The sequence below is a fragment of the Lithobates pipiens genome, unplaced genomic scaffold, assembly GCF_037356315.1.
Source record: "Lithobates pipiens isolate NorthernLeopardFrog02 unplaced genomic scaffold, aLitPip1_a1.2 Scaffold_13, whole genome shotgun sequence".
NCBI lineage: Eukaryota > Metazoa > Chordata > Amphibia > Anura > Ranidae > Lithobates > Lithobates pipiens.
In genome coordinates, this window is record NW_027507718.1 from 178,117,693 (window position 1) to 178,139,376 (window position 21,684).

The 21,684-nt window shown below is 47.0% G+C and overlaps 1 protein-coding gene across 3 annotated transcripts in view; it reads left to right on the forward strand.

Moving 5' to 3' along the window:
- The window catches only part of KXD1 (KxDL motif containing 1), a 61,724-nt gene that overhangs the window by 22,796 nt on the left and 17,244 nt on the right, over positions 1-21,684 (forward strand). The window contains exons 1-2 of one of the 3 annotated variants that reach the window (XM_077475921.1): positions 11,345-11,506; positions 16,153-16,262. In XM_077475921.1, the coding sequence (XP_077332047.1) occupies positions 11,360-11,506; positions 16,153-16,262 (257 nt within the window). In that variant the 5' untranslated portion in view covers positions 11,345-11,359. Of the gene's footprint in view, positions 1-11,344; positions 11,507-15,885; positions 16,067-16,152; positions 16,263-21,684 lie in introns of those variants that run through there. The other 2 variants (XM_077475923.1, XM_077475922.1) reach the window with 2 other exon arrangements.

Below are 21,684 nucleotides of genomic sequence, written 5' to 3' on the forward strand. Positions count from 1 at the left end.
CACTTCCCCGGCAGGTGCAGGGATTTTCTTCGTCCAGAAGAAGGATCACTCCCTACGACCATGCGTAGACTACCGGGCACTCAATAAGGTTACTGTAAAAAACCGCTACCCTCTACCGTTGGTGCCTGAATTGTTCCAGAGACTGGGGTCGGCTAAGGTGTTCTCCAAACTGGATCTGCGGGGCGCCTACAACCTGGTCTGTATCCGCAAAGGCGATGAGTGGAAGACCGCGTTTCGTACCCGCTTCGGGCATTATGAGTATCTCGTCATGCCCTTTGGACTCTGTAATGCCCCTGCTACATTCCAGCATTTCGTCAATGATGTCTTCAGAGAGTACTTAGACCTGTTTGTTGTTATATACCTTGACGATATACTAATCTTTTCTTCCTCCTTAGCCGAACACCGGGAGCATGTGAAGATTGTCCTGGCTCGTCTCCGTCTCCATGGCCTGTACGCCAAACCGGAGAAGTGCGTCTTCGAGCAACAGAGCATTCAATTCTTGGGCTTGATCATTTCCGTAGACGGAATAGAAATGGACCCCCAGAAAGTCTCAGCCATCCTAGTCTGGCCCGCTCCCTCGGACCGGAAAGGGGTCCAACGGTTCGTGGGATTTGCCAATTTCTATAGAAAGTTTATCAGAGGATTTTCATCCATTATCTCCCCCATCACGGAGCTGACCAAACAGGGTCAAAGATTCCTATGGACTCCCAAGGCGCAAGAAGCCTTTGAAACCCTGAAGAAACTATTTGTTTCAGCTTCGATCCTGAGACACCCCGACGCTACGCTGCCCTATATCCTGGAGGTGGATGCCTCGGAAGTAGCCGTTGGGGCGGTATTATCCCAGAGACAGGGGCCTAAGTCACTTTTGTACCCAGTGGCCTTTTTCTCCCGCAAACTCTCAGAAGCTGAGCGGAACTATGACGTCGGAGACCGGGAATTACTGGCAATCAAGGCGGCGTTGGAGGAATGGCGCTACCTCCTTGAAGGTGCTTCCCACCCGATCCTGGTTTATACGGACCACAAGAACCTGGAGTATCTTAAATCTGCCAAACGACTGAAGCCAAGACAGGCCCGGTGGGCACTTTTCTTTTCCAGGTTCGTGTTCCATATCACGTACAGGCCCGGGTCGAAGAACGTGAAGCCTGATGCTCTTTCCCGGATGTACAATGAGCCAGTGTTATCTCCTACGCCAGACACCATTCTTCCCCCAGGAAACTTTCTCCTGCTCCATGAAGATCTCTTGTCCCGAATTAAACAGGCCTCCAGTGATCCGGCTCTATCTTCTGACACCTCTTTAACCCCCAAGGACGGTCTTCTCTGGCACCAGGATAGAATCTTTGTCCCCCAGGAGTTACGTACTGCGGTCCTCAGCTCCTGCCATGACCACCCATTGGCCGGTCACTTTGGAGCATTCAAAACCTTAGACTTACTTCAACGTACGTTTTGGTGGCCCCAGATGAAGAAACACTGCAGGGAATATGTAGAAGCGTGTACAACCTGCATTAGGAATAAGGGGAGTAAGTCGAAGGTTTGGGGCTTGCTGAGACCATTACCCATCCCGGATAGGCCGTGGAGAATGATATCCATGGATTTTATCGTGGAACTGCCCCCCTCTGAAGACTTTTCCTCGATCCTGGTGGTAGTGGACAGATTTACTAAAATGGCTCACTTCTTACCCATGAAGGGGACTCCATCGGCCACAGAGATGGCCAGGACTTTTATTAAAGAAGTAGTAAGGCTCCACGGCATTCCTGCTGACATCACCTCTGACAGGGGTGTTCAATTCACGTCCAGGTTTTGGAAGGCTCTCTGTGGGGCCCTGAAAATCGAGCTTCGCCTATCTTCGGCCTACCACCCTCAAACTAACGGCCAGACCGAGAGAACCAACCAAACGCTGGAGCAGTATCTGCGTTGCTTCTCTTCCTTCTCCCAGGACGATTGGGTATCGCTTCTACCTTTAGCGGAATTCGCATATAATAATTCCGTCCATTTGGCCACCAAACAGTCCCCCTTCTTTGCAAACTTCGGTTTCCACCCACTTTTTCTGCCCAGTAATCTTCCTGAGTGTTCGGTACCGGCGGTCCAGGAGGACCTTAACTTCTTCAGGAATAATAACAGGATTCTTCAAGAAACGCTGGCTAAAACCCAGGAACACTATAAGGAAGTCTTCGATAGGAAGAGAAGGGGCGAACTTAACCTCCAGGTCGGGGACCAGGTCTGGCTGTCTACGTTAAACTTGAAGTTGGCCTGCCCTTCCAGGAAGCTGGGCCCGAAGTTTGTGGGTCCATTCCCCATTCTGAGGAAACTAAATGAAGTAGCCTTTGAGCTGAAACTCCCGGGGTCATTCCGGATCCACCCGTTTTTTCACGTTTCATTACTCAAGCCCGCGGTTCCGGACCCCTTTGCCGACCGGAGTACCAACCCCCCAGAACCCGTGATGATTGATGGGGAATTGGAATTCGAGGTTGAAGCTATCTTGGATTGCAGGAGGAGACGTAACCAGACCCAGTTTCTGGTTAAATGGAGGGGATATGGCCCTGAGGAGAATTCATGGAAACCGGAGTCCAACCTGCATGCCGAAAGACTAATCCAGGCCTTCAAAAGAACTCACCCGGATAAGATGGCACAGTTGGGCATCCGGAGGTTGCCCCTTGGGGGGGGGTAATGTCACGGTCGTTCCACCACCCCGGTCACCCAAGTAAGACTTACCCGCAGGTTCCTGGTACGAGGGGATCGTCGGTGCCTTCGGACGCGGGTTGGCGCTAACGAACGCACGCGAGTGCACATAGTCCCCAACAGGCGCATGCGGGTGCGCGTTGACACGAGCGGGCGCACGCGGGTGCGCGACGAGCCGAACGGGCGTACGCGGGTACGCGGGGTCACGAACGGGAGCACGGTCACCCGCGGGGATACGTAGACGTACCGTGCGACCGTTCTTGGCGCCCAGTTGCCTACTTAAGGGACCTGCTCCTGCTCCTCTGTGCTGTCCCGTCTGCAGCTTTCCCGTGACTCCTGCTATCTGTTCCTGTGTGTGTGTTCCTGATTCTGTACCCGGCCTGTTCCTGGACTTTGCCTGTTTGCCGCCTGCCTCCGACCCTTTTGCCTGATTGACCACGCTTCTGCCTTCTGCCTTGTACCTCTGCTGCCCGATTGTTGCCGACCCAGCTCGTCCCTGACTACTTCTGCCAGTCTGCCTACGGACCTGCTCTGACTACTACTTCCGCAGCTCCTGCCTGCTCACCTGTGCCTGCCGTCCAGCAGTTCCTGTCCAGCATCCTGCGCTGGTTGCACCCTCTGCTCCGGTCCACCATCTGCTCCGGTCTTCTCTACCAGCTGACCAGTCTGGCACTTGTGCCCTCCGGACTCCTGAATCCCTGTTCCCATCTCCAGGGGCTCTCGAGCCGGGGCTTACGAGGCGCCGCTCCCTGCACGCTTGGGCTCTCCAACCAGGTACGTGACACCCCAAGACATCTCTCCATTAAGCGCTGGAAGGCGATAGGGGTGTTACTGAGGCCAAAGGGCATGCAATTAAATTAGAATATTCCCAAGGGTGTGGTGAAGGTGATCTTCTCTCTGTCCTAGTCCTGCACCAGAAGTTGCCAGTAGCCACTGGCCAGATCCAGGGTGGAGAAGAACTTGGCTTGTCCTCAAGGGCCATCAGAGATTCCCTGACCCAAGGAAATGAGTAGGCATTCTGGGGTGCATGCATTTAGCTTACAGTAGTCCACACAGAATCGTAGACTTCTTTCTCACCAGGACAACAGGAGCGACCCATGGACTGTGGCTTTTCTTTGATCACTCCACTCTGAAGCATGTTTTTAAAAAAAAAACTCTTTAACCACCTCAATACAGTGTACTTACACCCCCTTCCTGCCCAGACCAATTTTCAGCTTTCAGCGCTCTTACAGTTTGAATGACAATTACTCAGTCATGCAACACTGTACCCATATTAAACTTGCGTCCTTTTTTTCACACAAATAGAGCTTTCTTTTGGTGGTATTTAATCACTAGTGGGTTTTGATTTTTTGTGCTATAAATAAAAAAAGACCATACATTTTGTGAAAAAATGCTTTTTTCTTTGTTTCTGTCATAAAATTGTGCTAATTAGTAATTTTCCTTCATAAATTTTGGCCAAAATGTATACTGCTACATATCTTTGGTAAAAATAACCCAGATTAGTGCATATTATTTGGTCTTTGTGAACGTTATAGAGTCTACAAACCATGGTGCCAATCACTGAAAATTGATCACATCCAGTGGCGTAACTAGAACCTTCAGGGCCCCCATGCAAGAAACCATGAAGGGCCCCCCTGAACCCCAGCCAGGGCCCTTCCCTCCGAGTCCGGCGGTGGAACTCCAGGGCGTGGTCACATGTATGACCTTTGTGAGCCCTGTAGTTCCACCACTGATATCAGTAGTTTTTATTTAATTTATTTTTTTACATTTTTAGGTGCCCCATTGGGGGACTGTCCTTAGGCAGGATGGGGTCCCCGTCCCCAGAAGAGATGAGGTCCTTTTCTCCAGGGCAGATGAAGTGGAGGGGGGCTGGCAGACAAGCCTGCAGTGTCCTCCGGGGGGCTCTCATAGGGCTGCACTGCATCTGTGTGCTTAAAGTTTGTTTACCCGGGAGAAGTATGCAGTGCAGTGTGGGCCGGTCTCGGGGGGGGGGGGGAGGCGAGACTCTGGCTGGGGAGAACAGACATCGGACTGAGCGGCAATGCATGGAGCAGGAGAGGGGTACTCTCAGGAGCCGGCCGAGGACACAGGTCATGTGGGGAATGCACAACTGAAGAGCAGCCAGTGCTATAGTCGAGCATGGAGCTCTGCTAGTCATCCTCCACCTCCAGCCACCTGTGTGCATGGTGCACTGGTACCCCTAGCTGCCTATGCTGCTCCCCGGCCATATGTAGAGGGAGCTGCATGGGCCCCCTGCATCACAGGGCCCAGTTGCGGTCGCGACTGCTGCACCCCCTATAGTTACGCCCCTGATCACATCTGATCAGGCCTTCAGTACATCAGGGGTATCTCATTTCTTGAGACACTAACAAGTCAAGAAAGTACAAATACCCCCCAAATGACCCCCTTTTAGAAAGTAGACATTCCAAGGTATTAAGTAAGTAGCATGGTGAGTTTTTTTAAGTTGTAATTGTTTCCCATAATTCTTTGCAAAATTAAGATTTTTTTTATTGATTTTTTTTATAAAATTGTCATATTATCAGGTTATTTCTCACACACAGCATATGCATACAACAAATTACACCCCAAAATACATTCTGCTACTCTTCCCGAGTATGGCAATACCACATGTGTGAGACTTTTACACAACCTGGCCACATACAAAGGCCCAAAATTGAAGTGGCACTTTCAGGCGTTCTAGGAGCATAAATTACATCTCATTTCTCAACCACCTATTACACTTTTGAAGGCCCTGAAGCACCAGGACAATGGAATTGCCCACAAAATTACCCCATTTTGGAAAGCAAACACCCCAACGTAATCTATGAGGCAGAATGAGTCTTTTGAACGGTTCATTTTTTTTCTAGAAGTTTTTGGAAAACGTGGAAAAAAATGAAAATGCATTTTTTTTTTACACAAAGTTGTCAATTTATAAGATATTTCCAACAAATAGCATGTATATAGCAAAAATGACACCCCAGAACACGTTCTGCTACTCTTCATGAGTATGGCGATACCACATGTGTTAGACTTTTACACAGCCTGGCCACATACAGAGGATCAACATTGAAGTGGTACCTTCAGGCGTTCTAGGAGCATAAATTACACATCTCATTTCATTCCTACCCATCACACTTTTGAAGGTCCTTGAGCACCAGCCCAGTGGAATTACCCACAAAATGACCCCATTTTGGAAAGCAAACAACCCAATGTATATTCTATGAGGCATGGGCTGCAAATAGGTACTCGGCTACTCTGATGGGCTGGTGACAGGTACTTGGTTACTCTGATGGGCTGGTGGCAGGTACTCGGGTACTCTGATGGGCTGGTGACAGGTACTCGGGTACTCTGATGGGCTGGTGACAGGTACTCGTGTACTCTGATGGGCTGGTGACAAGTACTCGGGTACTCTGATGGCCTATTGACAGGTACTCGGTTACTCTGATGGCCTGGTGACAGGTACTCGGGTACTCTGATTGTGACAGGTCCTCGGGTACTCTGATGGACTGTGACAGGTACTCAGATGAACTGTGACAGATACTTTGATGGGTGGTGACAGGTCCTCTTTGTTGGGGGGGGGGGCAATCGGTGTGTGTTGGCGTACACTGTAGGCGGTAACGAGATGTTACCGCAATCTCCTTCTCACACACGATCAGTGTGTGATGAGGAGAACTCGGTAACATCTCGTTACCGCGGTTTGTTGACATTTAGTGATCGGCTGTGAAAGGATCACAGCCAATCACGTGGTAAACAGCCACCGGCCAATGGCTGTTTACCACCATCGGTGACAAGCAGTGTTTCCGGGAACACGCCTCCATCGACGTACACGCCCAGCACGCTCCCGATCACGCGCATGTGCCGTGCAAAGAGGGGCGGTACCACCTGCGATTGGCTGTGACTTAATCACGGCCAATCATGTGGTAAACAGCCATGCCCAATGACTGTTCACCCCCTTGGTGGCGAGTGGTGTCTTAGTGACACGCAACCACTGAAGGAACAGGGATGCGCTCTCACATTCGCGCGCATTCCCTGTTTAAATGGGAGGCCGTCATATGACACCCTCCCAGAACGAGAGCCACGCCGCCTGTCCGTCATATGACAGCCGATGGACGGCAAGCGGTTAAACTCTTGGTACAGTGCTGGGGAAATCTGATTGTACCGCTCCCAGATGGCTACCCCATGTGCATGGTGTGGTCGATGGCTTCAGTGAACCCACAAGGATTCTTCACAGTGAGGCCGCGTACACACGGGCGGATTGTCTGCCCAACTAAGTTCGTCAGACAATCCGACAGACAGTCCGTCCAAATTTTGAATGAACGGACTTGACCACGCACGATGAACAGACAGTCCGCTGAAAACTTGCGTGATGACGTGTACAGCACGTACGACGGGACTAGAAAAACGACGTCCAATACACTGCAATGCAACCTTCGGCCGTGTAAATCCTTTCTGAGCATGCGCCATACTTAGTCCGTCCAACTTGCCTACACACGAGCGGACTGTCTGCTGAAACCAAGTTTGGACGGACAAAACCAAGTTTGGACGGACAAAATTACGGAAATTCCGAAAGACTAAGTCCGTCAGATTGTCCGCTGAAAAAGTCCGCTGAAGCCCACACACGAGCGGATTGTCCGCTGAAACACGGTTCAGCGGACTAAGTTGGGCAGACAATCCGCCCGTGTGTACGCGGCCTAAGAGCTGTGAAACTGTGGCATAGACTCCCTCCAGAAGTGGTTCTGGCCAGCTCAGTAGATTTCTTTAAAAAAGGCCTGGATTCTTTCCTAAATGTACATAATATAACTGGGTACTAACATTTATAGGTAAAATTGATCCAGGGAATATCCAATTGCCTCTTGGAGGATCAGAAAGGAATTTTTTCCCCGACTGTAGAAAAGTGGATTATGGTTTGCTTGGGTTTTCGGCCTTCCTCTGGGTATAGAATTGTGTATATAAGAATGGATGTTTTTATTTTTTTATTTTATTGATTGAACTAGATAGACTTGTTTCTTTTTTCAACCTGATTAACCATGTAACTATATAATCCTCTGGACTGGTAGCAAAGTGTTTTTCTAGCAGCTTATGGAGCAATCTCTGTTGGGGCAGGGAAAAGGCTTTGAAGGGAATGTCCAGCTGCTCTAGCAGGAGCCTGTACTGGGTTTCGTCCCAGGAGGCCATAATTGCCTGTAGAGGGGCACAGATCGCCTCCACCCCTGGTTGGGCATCAGAGATACGGTGGTGAAGCACTGCGTAGAGATTAGCCTACATGGCATATCTGGGTAGCAATTTTGGTGTAGTTCCTAGGTTGACAAGTTGCACCAAGACTCTTCCTCAATGAATCTTAGATAGAGTACGGCCGACCAGCCACTCTCCTGATGTCACGCGATCCTTGTGGGGTTTGACCATAAAAGTAGCCTGTTGTAAATTTTGGTGGGCCCCAACAGGGAGTGACCAGACCACTTCTTATAAGGGTGCCAAGAGTAGCTTTACTTGTATGGACTAAACCTACTTGCTCCGGTTGCTTCTTGGTTGCCCTGCACATGTCTTCCTAGGTCTGGAGTGCTTGAAACTACATAGCTTAAAGGCTGAAGCCACGCGCTCGCCGAGTGTCAGGGCTGGGCTCAGCCTTTCCTTCTCTAAGCTGGCTGCTCAGCTGTTGGCAATTGCCAGCTCCTATCTCTCCCCAGTGGTTCACCTGTTGATGATATCCTGTTTGTCAGTCCTGCCTACTTAAGCCCCAGCCCAGCCCAGATGATCTCTGACTTCGCCTTGGTCACATCTCTAGAGACACTCTCCTGTGTTCCTGTTAAAAACTTGCTTGGCTGAGATTCCTTCTGGCTCTACTACATTCATCTCTGGCTCCCTGGCGTTTTGACGTGTCTGACTATGCATTCTGGTTCCTGAACTCTGGCTATGTTTTGACTATGTTTACTCTGTTTACCTTTTTTTTATTATTATTAAACAAGTATGATTTAACTGTACTTCTGTCTCAGTCTGATTCATGGTTTCTGACACCGAGTCCAGGTCTTTCAAGACATTCATGCCGAACATGACAGGCAGTACTGGGTTGACTGGGCCAAGGGTCACCACTACCCCTACCTGCGCCACCTGGTTTTCAATTAGAGTCCATACCTAGGTGAAGCCTTGGACCAAGATGGGTAGATTATTGGCTGCTCTGATGGAGAGCCAGCACGGGTCCAACTACTCCAGACCTCTGCACATAGAAATCATACTCCTTGACCTCTGACCCGGTGTCAGCAGGGCATTGGACTTCTTGCCCATTAACTAGGGCAATTACCACTGGGCTCAGTTCAACTATGTCCTCTGACTTGCAGGAACTTTTGGTTGTTCGTCCATCAGGTCGTCCCTCTGCCCGAGGAGTCAGGTGGCCTGGAGGGGTTCCTGAATCCAGACCGCCTACAGTTCTTGGATATATGTCCGTATCGCCAGCATTTCTGGTCCTCTTCAGGGTCCCTGCACAGTGGGTTTTCACTCCTATGGGATTGGGATGAGTCCTTCTTAGAAGAGGTTATCTACTGTTTCAAGGCGGCCACATCCTGAACAAGATTAATCAGAGTGGTTTGCATGGCTGAAAGGGGGGGAGGTGCCAGGGCCCCCTTTTGAAGTATTCAGGTTCAAATATCTTGGTCACTGCTACCGTTGCATCTGTTTTTTCCTGTTCCTGTGCAGCTGCAGTTGCAGCCGCATCCACATTCACCATCCTATTGTGGAAGGAGGTGTATGATTGCGCCTTAACTTTCTCTTGCAGGGCCTGCTATGAACTGATCCCTTAATATGTAGTCTGATTCTCGCCCTTCTGTTGCTTCCATAGGAAGAACCTTAGCCTCAGCTCTGGAAGCGGTATCTTCTCCCCAAACAGGCCCTACAAGTGTGACACAATCTGCTCTAAGGTAGCTCGCTTGTGTTCTGGCAGCGCTATTACCGCATGGCAGGCTTCATCCTCTAGGCGTTAGTAACTAGTTCTGCTACCAGCTGTGCTGGAACCTGATACAGGCACGTGGCACTCTCCAGTTTCTCCTCCCATTCTTCCAAGGGAATTCTAGAGCCATTGAAGTCAGAACCAATCCTAGCAGAGCTAGTACTATGGAGTACTGTGAGTAACTTTTAAGTACTGTGAGCAACTGGTAAGTACTGTGGGTAACTGGTGAGTATTTTGGGTAACTGGTGAAATATTGCGAGTAGCTGGTGAGAATTGTAACTAACTGTGTACTGAGTACTGTGAGTAACCAGAGAATAGCCATTTGCAACTGGATGTTCACTCAAGTTGGACAGTCCTTCTCTCACAAGGCCTAGCAGCCATCAAGGTGCTTACTCAGGAACAAGTCTCAGCCACAGACGTTGTTGTACAACATACAAGATAATGTCTCTGCCACAGATGTTGTTGTAGAACACGTAGGGAAACTAAACTTGAAGAACACTCTTAGGATACCTGGTTCTTTCAGCAAGCTTGGCAATATCCACGAGACCGGATTCTCTTGGGTACCTCAGCCCTTCCAGGCTCTTACTAAGAAACCAACCCGTATGTGGTCTTCTTCTTAAGAGTCCTCTCCTGGAATGCTTGAAGTCACTGGGTCTCTCCCAAACCAGAGATGGCACCCAACCACCTCAGAATCCTCCTTTAGTTTCCTTGCCTCGGGCTAGCCAGCCCCGAGACATCAAAAGCGGGTGGATCCGCACCCCAGGCCATAGCCTTCCTGGGGGCTGGTCAGGAGGACCAGGACCATGAAGTCAGTACATCCTTCTGGACCGGAACCCTGAACCGCGTGACCTCCGCATCTTAAATACCCTCTCCCAGAAAGCACAGCGAGAACGCCCCTCCCCTGGGCGGGCTCAGAGAGAGAGTAACTTAAGCACCTAACCAGACCATAGTTCCATGCCTGCCAGAAGAGACAGTGCCCCTTGTGGCCAGGCTGAACATCTCACAGTCCAGTCAGACTGATGCTGAAGTCTAATTTAGATAATTGTACCCACACCAAACTGCAGTTTAGGTATAACCTTAACTTTGAAAAACACATAGTGCATGCTCTTCAGGAGCTGCCGCTACATATAGGTAAGCTTTATTATAAGCATATCTTCAGGTACAAGTGTACATAGCTCCCAACTGTCCCTGACTTGGATCAATGTCCCTCTTTCCTCCTCATTTGTCCCTCATTTTGGTCTGATCTATATAGATGTATATAAAATGCCCTTTTTATCTATCAAAAAGTGTTTCCCAGTGCTAAACCTTTCATCCAAACTCGAAATCGCTGCATTTGTAAATTTTAAAAGCCAATATAAAGGAATAGTAGTGGTAAAAACAAGCCATTGTGGATTTAATTAACCTTTTTTTGGTTAATTCTCCTTAAAGGGGGTGCGGCAGGAGGCGTGTCCTATGCCTAGTTAGTGTCCCTCATTCCCATCTCAAAATATTGGGAGGTGTGCAAGTGTACACTGGGAGTTCATTACCGCTTTAACATCCCAGTCTGTGGGAAGACGAAAGGCCAATCCGAGCATGTAACTTTATAAGGATACTTATTATTATTGTCAGGTGACACCAGCATGCCTTGCTCCATACCCTGAAGATACAGAGGAGGAGGAGGCAGAGCGCCTCTGTTTGTTTACACTGGAGGTGACAGCTGACGGAGCCGAGTCAGTGGGCGGGACTAGCTGGGATCGCCCAATCTGAATGCAGCACGAGGCAGCCAATGAGACCTCTCTTTACATGGGAAACCAGGAAGTACAGGAAGATTGCCGGTGGCTGCTGCATGGTGGGGAAAAGCAGCTGAAAATGAGCAAGGATGTCCCCGAGTCCCATGGGAGCCAGCCGAACTCGGTAATGTGGTGTGCCTGCTGTGGGGGCGGCGTGTCGGGGCACATACCCTCGGAGCTTCTCATAACACCCCCCCCATTGTAAAATCAGGAAGTGTCTTTCTATAGTCCTGGACAAAGTGTCTCTAAAGGGTTCTTTGTGTCCCTAGGTTCTCCTCATTTACCATAGTCTAAAGTTAAAGTGGCACACTTCTTTGTAAGCCCCTTTTAAAAATAATATACAGGATTTCTATAGTGCCTCCTTGAGGAGATGAGTTTTCAAGGATTGGTGTGAGGAGTTCCAGGGGATGGGAGAGGCTCTTTAGAAGACATGGGGGGGGGGGGAGCTGGAGAGTAGAAAGCTCAGGTGCTCTTCAGAATCAAGGTGGTGAAGGGGTCCAGTCATCTGCGGAGCAGGCATTGCCCTGCAGCCAAACATATCCAAGGTATACAGTAAGATGGCAACCACCCCAATTTAGAACTAGCTTTTGCACATCACCAAAAAAATAAAAAAATTCCCAGCACACTTAGCAGCCAGCATGCAAATGAACCAAACTGAATCCTGTCTAGCAGGGTTTAGTTGCACACATTTTCAAATCCAAGAAGCACATATATGTGCTGGGCAGGGGGTGCCTTGACTGCAGATGAATGGCTTATTAGAGATGACAGCTCAGCTACGCTGATTCTGAAGAGCATCTGAATGCACCTGGGCTCATGTCTACTAGGGGTGCAACGGATCGTCACCGGTGTGATCCGAATGGTCACCCTGTTCGAATTGGAACACCCCGCGAGCCGCTGCCTCGGCCTTAGGAAAGGCTGCGTTGACAGCCATCTTGGTACACCCGGTGGCCGTTTACAATGTGATCGCTCCAATCACTTGTAAACAAGCCGGCGTCATGTCATGATGCCAGTTCCTCTCTCCCCTCTGTGTACTGATCTGTACAGTGGAGGGGAGAGATTGGATGGAAGCAGCACTGTGGGCTGGATCTGTAGTGCCCACAACGCTACTCTGTGACAATTGCAGTCACATCCATCCATGCTCAGCCATAACTCCATACTCTGCCAGTACTCTGCCAGTACTCTGTCAATACCCTGCCAGTACTCTGCCAGTACTCTGTCAATACCCTGCCAGTACTCTGCCAGTACTCTGTCAATACCCTGCCAGTACTCTGCCAGTACTCTGTCAATACCCTGCCAGTACTCTGCCAGTACCCTGCCAATACCCTGCCAATACCCTGCCAGGACTCTGCCATACCCTGCCAGTACTCTGCCATACTCTGCCATACCCAGCCATCTTCAGCCAATATTACAGTGGGGGATATGATACCCTTCCAGTACTCTGCCAATACCCTGCCAGTACTCTGCAATACTCTGCCATACCCAACCATACTCTGCCATACCCAGCCATCTTCAGCCAATATTACAGTGGGGGAGATGACGTGGATATTATAGTGGGGACTATATGGTGGTGGACTTTTCACAGGTTTTTACAAATTAAATTATTATTTGCTGATCCGAAAAATGATCCGATCCGTGACTCTGATCCGAGGAACGATCCGATCTGTGAGTTTTTTTTGATCCGTTGCACCCCTAATGTCTACTAAGGAACAGGCCTTGGGATGAGCAAAGAGGATGATTTGGGTGATAGTTCAAGATGGATGAAATCATTTGAGCATTAATTTCCTGATGTCAGATTAGCTTGTGTTCAGCAAGTCTGTAAGGCTACATTCACACAGCATAACATATGCAGTTCATCTCCTTGTGCCTACTAAAGTGATTTCCAGTTGCCATAGGGTTCCTGCAGGTACGGCACATACATACTTACATTGGTCCAAGCTGGATTAATGTAACTGTAAAAATTGCCATACCTAAACTTCAGCTTTAACCACATAAGCCCCGGACCATTTTGCAGGCCAAAGACCAGAGCACTTTTTGCAATTCGGCACTGCGTTGCTTTAACTGACAATTGTGCAGTAGTTTGTGCCATGGTCGGGGTGCCATTGGAAGTGACGGGGATCGCACGGGCTACTCGCGATTTGGCACGACTTTGAATCACGGGCAGAGTCAAGGCGATTCTGCCCGTGACTTGGATCGCTCAGATGTGAGCAGCCCTGGCTATTTCTAAGCTGCTAAACTGCTTTCTAAACTAAGTTAGGATAGGAACCACTGGAATACCTCGTTTTTAAGATTCCTCATGTTTCCAGGAGTTCTAGCCACTGCAGGTGGGGTGCAGGATTAGCATTCAGACATAGGTGGCAGAGTCTGCACACAGATCAAACTGTCCCTTGTGCCCAATTCCAGCTCAGTCCAAGAACAGCACCCTGCCATTAACCAGAGGAAGTAAATAGTTTGGCAGTCTCTGTACTAGTTTTAGAGAATGAGGGGGTGATAACTAAAGGTTGGCTTCCTTGCCAGTATGTTGCATTTACTCTATATCATATTGTCATGTTTCTAATGGTGGACTTTGTTAATACATTTAGCTTTGCATTGTACTATTGCTGGCATCTGGGGTAACATGAGTTTGTTTTGGCACAAGAGGAGTTTGGTTTGAGTTTTTTTTTTTTTTTTTTTTAATAACCATACTGTGTCTTGTATAAAATATTATAGGCCTTTGCCTTGCCTGTGCATTCATTTTACATCAATGTCAATGGGCCTTCTGCTTCTGCTGATGGTCCTCTCCCAGGTTGAATGACAGCCAGCATCATTCAGTCCACTTCATGAGAGCTTGGCTGTCATGTACACACACTCCCTGGCTGCATCATAACACCAGCCCGGGCTCACAGTACTATTGCATGAACTGTGCCCACATGTCAATTCATTAGCCCCATTGAATACATTACTAACGACCACCCACTGTCATTAGAGGAGAAGAGGAATAACACATAAGATGTGGAGGTTACATGTTCTCCTTGTGCCTGCATGGATTTCCTCCAGGTACTCTGGTTATCTCCCACACTCCAAAGAAATGTTGGTTAACTGGATCATGTCCAAATTGGTCTTATGATGTGTATGTATGAATGTGAGTTAGGGACCTTCGATTGTAAGCTCATTAAGGGCAGAGACTAATGTGAATGTACAATATATATGTAAATTGATGGCGTCATAGATAAGTACCTGTAATAAATAAATGAGGTCGCCAGACCAGCCAGAAGACCTAGATAACAGTATACCTTCATAGTAGATGAGTTTACTTCCTCTTTCATTCCCTGCAAAGGTAAAGCATAATGGACTACTATGCATCGCATAGTAGTCCATTATGTGTCACTTACCTGACACAGGAGCCAGCGATGTCACCGCTGTCCCCTGTAGTCCGGAGCATCCATCTTCTCGGTGGGTCTCGCAGCTCCGCCGCTGTCATTCGGCGAAGCCGCGATGACGTCACTCCCTCCCACGTTATCGAGGATGCCACGCTCAGTGCGCCTCAGCGCCGCTGTCTACGGCGCATGCGCCGTAGACAGCGGTGCCCGTCTTCGGGCAAATATCTCCTAAACCGTATAGGTTTGGGAGATATTTCTTGGACCTACAGGTAAGCCTTAATCTAGGCTTACCTGTAGGTCAAAGTGGTTTGTAAGGGTTTACAACCCCATTAACCACTTCCAGACCTCCTTCCGCACATTTACTGTGGCAAGGTGGCCCGGTTGCGCGAAGCGTCATACCTGTACATCACTTTGGGGGTGCGCACCCTGATTGGACAGAGGGGGAGGCAATCGGTGGGTCCGGCAGATGTGATGTCCACCACGGAATTTTCAGTTAAAGTAACGCGTTGCTGTATCGCAAAAAATGCCCTTCCGGGGCTGAAGTGGTTAACTGTAAACTAAACCTATGCTTTGTCCATACAGGGCAGATCATCAGGTTCATTTTAAAGTCAACCAGTAAGCCATTGTCACCATCCATTTACTGCTCAGCCACCCCATTCAGCCATTGTAAGTAAGGATCAAAAGCCCTGTGGAAAGCCAGATGTCCAGTTGGAGCTTGCATAGGGTTGCCTTTCTCCCTGCTCCTTGTGACAGTGGTTTGAATTTGGGATACAGGTTATTTTAGCAGTAGTTTGAATTACAACACGTTTAGAGAGAATTGCTACCACATTTGTCGTGCTTTTTACACTCTCTGGCTCTAGTATTAAACACTATACTTCCACTTTTTTAAATGAATGTATTCTAATCCAGTCTGAATCCTAAGTACACAAACGCATACATTTTTTACTGCTCAATGCTTCTAGCTCCAGATCACACAGCGATCGCCACTTCCCTAAACTTCATGTTGCATGACTACCAGATCACAAGGGACACGAGTCTCCAGCAGCTGCCCATGTCATGCTTGGAGAAGAGGGGAACAGGAGAGTGACTTGTCCTTGGCTTAAGGGGCTATGTGTTTGTGTTGACATACACAGCCGACATTCATCTCTAGTCCCAGATGGAGGATAGGTGAAGGCAAGGGTGGCTCTGTAAGATCCTGCAAGGGAAAGGAGCCTCTCGAAAAACAGAGAGTGGGGCCAATGCTGAGGGGACCAGCTGAATATGAAGGAAAGGAAAACACTTATCAGCAGGCTAAACTTTTTTTACCCAGACTATAACAAGACCTGAAGGTTTTACTATATTTACATTCATTATTGCTTAAAATCCTGTAAGTAAATTGTATTAAGTTGTGCCCAATTCTTTTCTACTTTTGCAGGCAGATGACCAGGTAATGGAACCAAGTGCTTCAGGGGTATTTTGTAACAGGATTCTCAACATGGTGAATTCAGAGGATGTAAATGCAATTATTCTGGCTCAGAGGCATATGTAAGTCTTAACTCCCATTTTTATTTTTTTATTTCTATTTGTTTCACTTGGCTTCACAGCTTTATCTCCACTCAGATGAGTGGTGATAAAAGTACAATATGCCAAAAACCACTGATATGTGACTTGTGGGGGTTCACTTCAGCCTAACTGTATCTAAAACTTTTTGTTTTGAGTAGGAGAAGATGTTGGAGCCTATACCCGTTTTTATGACCTTTTGTGTAGCTGTTGGGGTGATTTTCTGATAATTTTCTGCCAGAACAGGAAGTGATAAGATCTCTTTAAATAAGTCAAACATTTACATACACCACGTATGCCTTGTCAATTCATATGAGTGCCACAGGGACATGAAGTGCGGGAAAATCAAATGGCAGAAATGTCAAATCTTCCCCAGTCTACCCAAACCTATAAAAAAACAGTTGACTGAAGTTATGGTGGCCATACACACTTTGAATTTTTTAATACAGTCTTTCTGCGATTTCATCAAAACAATTAAATCTGCTGATGGGGCTACAGTGGGAAATGTAGTTTAATTGTATTGCTTTTTGGGGTGTGATGGTTGCTACATAGCGGTGTTTTCTTGAGCTGGGTGCCTGACAAAACTGGGTACCCCCCCCCCCAAATGACATTCAAAATGTAGCATGTCAGGGGGTCACCAGTACATAAAGCGGAAGTTCCATTTTTGGGTGGAACTCCGCTTTTAAACTGTTTGTTTTGTCAAAATTAAATAAAAAACCTGTTTGGTACAGCTGTGTAATGCTTGGGAATTTCCCCATGTTTTGTGGAAAAATATCTGTTGATTATGCTAGAAATCCAGTAAACTCCTAACTTACTAAGTTAGCTCCTATTGTAGGCCTTCCCTTCTCAGTATCACATCTTCGAACTACCATTTTCCTCCACAATGTGTACATGGACTCTTGGAAGTCAAGCCAGCAGCATTATTTTGTGGGAAATAAATCAATTTATGCATATGAAAAGGGACAAGGAAGGGAATAGATGGAGTCTGCAGTCTAGCAGGGGAAAACCCAGTCATGGCTGATAGCATTGGTTGGGATTTCCATGCAGCAGAGGCAACATTTTGGTTAAATGCTTATGTCTTGTGGTGCAAGTATTTCATAATGTGCTAGTATGCGATACAGGTGGTGTGTGTGTGTGTGTGTGTGTGTGTGTTTTTAACCAGCCGTGGCTTGCGTAAATGGTGGTTATGCAGTGGCCTGCACTTATGGCATCATCCCAGTATCATTTTTTTTGCAGAAGTGATCTGAGTGGCTAATTAATCACTTCTGTGTGTGGCAGAAGGGGGTCTCGCCTCCCTCCTGCCACTGGCTTTCCCGGGCTCTCCAGTCCAATTACAGAGGCGGGGAGCGATGAGGCAGGAGAGAGGAACTGACAATGTTACCCTCTCTGTAACCCTAAAAACCAGGAGCGATAAGTAGTCCGTCGCTTCCAGTTCCGGCACTTTGTTTACCGACCGATCTGTTTCTGATCAGCTGCACGGGAGGCAGAGGACCGGTCATGGCCCATGATGTCACAAGGGATGTTGTTCATCCCTTGTGATAGCAATAAAGTTAGTACAAAAAAGTGTAAAAATCGTATTTATTTTATAAAAAAAATAATAATTTTAAAGCGCCCCGTCCCACCGCGCTTACGCGAAAATACGAACGCATACGTTACTCCCGCACGCATATGTAAAGGGTGATCGCACCACACATCTTAGAGCGAGAGCAATGATTCTAGCACCAGACCTCCTGTGCAACTGTTAACCTGTTAAAGGCGATTAAAGCGTCACCTATGGAGAATTTTAAGCAGCATAGTTTACCACCACTCCACGGACCTGCGTAGTTTTAAAGCATGACATGTTAGCTATCTATTTACTCGGCGTAACATCTTTTACATTATACCAGTGATGGTGAACCTTGGCACCCCAGATGTTTTGGAACTACATTTCCCATGATGCTCAGCTACACTGCAGAGTGCATGAGCATCATGGGAAATGTAGTTCCAAAACATCTGGGGTGCCAAGGTTCGCCATCACTGCAGTGTGTGTTTGTATATATGTGTGTGTGTGTATGTATATATATATATATATATATATATATATATATATATATATATATATATATATATATATATATATATATATATAATTTATTTATTTAGAGGTTGGCCGATATTTGCCGGCATTGTACAGATAAAAAGCCAGATTAGAAGTCAATGCAAATTGCCTGAGTCTTCATAGAAGCGACTTTCCTCCTCTCTGGGCAGTCTGCCAAGTAAAGAGATGCAATGTTTACACTTGAATGAATGAACTCAACTCAGTGTGCAGAGTTCTCAGTTTAACCATTTAAAGACTAAATCTTTTCAGACACTTGTTGCTTACAAGTAAAAATCCTGTATTTTCTGCTAGAAAATCACTTGGAACCCCCAAAAATTATATATATTTTTTAGCAGAGATCCTAGGGAATAAAATAGCGGTTGTTGCAATATTTTATGTCACACGGCATTTGTGCAGCGGTCTTTCAAATGCAATTTTTTGGGGAAAAAAAACTAAAACAGTAAAGTTAGCCCTTTAAAAAAAAAAAGGGCTAACTTTACTGTTTTTATTTTTTTTATTTTTTTTTATCTAAATCATACATACAAGTAAACTGATTGGAGGTTTGTTTTGTTTAACCACTTAAGGACCGCCGTATTTCCATTGTACGTCATCACAATGGCACAGGCAGGCACAAGCACGTAGATGTACGTGCCTGCCTTCCAGCGGGTGGGGGGTCCGATCGGACCCCCTCCCGCTGGATACGGCGGTCCGGTTCGCTCCAGGAGCGATCCGTGATGAGGGGATGGCCGTTGGTTTCTGGCCACCCCCTCTGGATCGCTCCTGGCCAATGACAAGCTTTCTCCCACTGTGTATTGTTTACACAGGAAGGAGGAAGTGATGTCATTCTCCTGGGGGCAGTCTTTTTGACCGGACTACGAGGAGAAGACTAAAAGTAAGTGCACCAAAACACTACACTGACACATAGGTACACATAGGTACACAACCCCCCTCCCCCCCCTCAGTCACAGTGTCACTGATTGCATTGATCATTTCTTTACTGATCACTGCATTTAGTGTCAGTTGTAACAGTTAAAACTGTCAGGGCAGTTAGTGTTAGGTTCAGGGTAGCCCCCTATCACCCCCCAATAAAGATTTAACCCCCTGATTGCCCCTAGAGTTAACCCTTTCACCCCCTTTTGCCAGTGTCACTAAGCGATCATTTTTCTGATCGCTGCATCAGTGTCGCTACTGTCGCTAGGTAGCTAGTTATTTTTTTAGGTTCACCGCCAGGTTTTTATATCGCTAGGTACCCCGATATACTACCCAATAATGGTTTTAACCCCCTGATTGCCCCTAGTTAACCTTTTCACCCCCTTGTGCCAGTGTCACTAAGCGATAATTTTTCTGATCGCTGCATTAGTGTCACTAGTGTCGTTAGGTAGCTAGTTTTTTTTTTTAGGTTCACCGCCAGGTTTTTATAGCGTTAGGTACCCCCATATACTACCCAATAATGGTTTTAACCCCCTGATTGCCCCTAGTTAACCCTTTCACCAGCGATCACAGTATAAGTGTCACTGGTGATGCTGGTTAGCCAGTTAGTTATTTAGGTTCCCCGTCAGGTTTTTATATAGCGCCAGGGACCCCCATATACTACCTAATAAAAATTTGAACCCCCTGATTGCCCCTAGTTAACCCTTTCACCACTGATCACCGTATAAGTGTTACGGGTGACTCTGGTTAGTTTGCTTTTTATAGCATCGGGGCACCCACCATTTATTACCCAATAAAGGTTTAACCCCCTGATCACCCGGCAGGTGATATCAATTAGGTTTTAGGGTCAGGGTCTGCGTCGCCCCAGGCAGCGCTAGGTTAGTGCCAGTCTTGCTAACACCCACACGCAAAGCATAAATCTCCTGTAGTGGTATAGAATCTGAACAGATCAATATCTGATCTGATCAGATCTACTCTAGCGTCCTCAGCAGTTCAGGGTTCCAAAAAAACGCATTGTTAGCGGGATCAGCCCAGATACCTGCTAGCACCTGCGTTTTGCCCCTCTGCCCAGCCCACCCAAGTGACAGTGGTTTTCGGGGCCCCGTACGCGGCTAGGCTCCCAAAAAGTCCCACACATGTGGTATCCCTGTACTCAGGAGAAGCAGCAGAATTTATTTTATGTCATTTCACATATGCCCATAGCATGTGTGAGCAATATATCATTTAGTGACAACTTTGTGCAAAAAAAAAAGTTTGTAAAATTCCCGCAACTTGTGGCAAAATATAAAATATTCCATGGACTCAACATGCCTCTTAGTAAATAGCTTGGGGTGTCTACTTTCCAAAATGGGGTCATTTTGGGGGGTTTTGTGCTATTTTGGTATTTTATGGCCTTCGAAACTGTGATAGGTAGTGAGGAGTGAAATCAAAAATTTGCACCCTTACAAAAAAACCTGAAGGTGGTGATTGGTTTTTGGGGTGCCGTGTGCGACTCGACTCCCAAAAAGTCCCACACATGTGGTATCCCCATACTCGGGAGAAGTAGCGGAATATATTTTGGGGTGCAATTCCACATATAACCATGGCATGTGTGAGGAATATATCATTTAGTGACAACTTTTTGTAAAAATTTTTTATTTTTTGTCATTATTCAATCCCTTGGGACAAAAAAAAAAAAAATATTCAATGGTCTCAAAATGGCCCTCAGCAAATAGCTTGGGGTGTCTACTTTCCAAAATGGGGTCATTTGGGGGGGGGGGGGGGTTTGTGCCATCTTGGCATTTTATGGCCTTCAAAACTGTGATAGGTAGTGATAGGTAGTGAGGAGTAAAATAAAAAATGTATACCCTTAGAAATCCTGAAGGCGGTGCTTGGATTTCGGGGTCCCGTACGCGGCTAGGCTCCCAAAAAGTCCCACACATGTGGTATCCCTGTACTCAGGAGAAGCAGCAGAATGTATTTTGGGGTGTCATTTCACATATGCCCATAGCATGTGTGAGCAATATATCATTTAGTGACAACTTTTTGTAAAATGTTTTTTTTTTTTTTTTTTGTCATTATTCAATCCCTTAGGACAAAAAAAAAAAATATTCAATGGGCTCAACATACCCATCAGCAATTTCCTTGGGGTGTCTACTTTCCAAAATGGGGTCATTTGGGGGGGGGTTTGTACTGCCCTGCCATTTTAGCACCTCAAGAAATGAGAAATGTACTCTAGTTTGTAGACGCTATAACTTTTGCGCAAACCAAAAAATATACGCTTATTGAATTTTTTTTTACTAAAGACATGTGGCTGAATAAATTTTGCCCTCAATGTATGACTAAAATTTAGTTTATTCGATTTTTCTTATAACAAAAAGAAGAAAATATCTTTTTTTTTTCAAAATGTTCGCTCTTTTT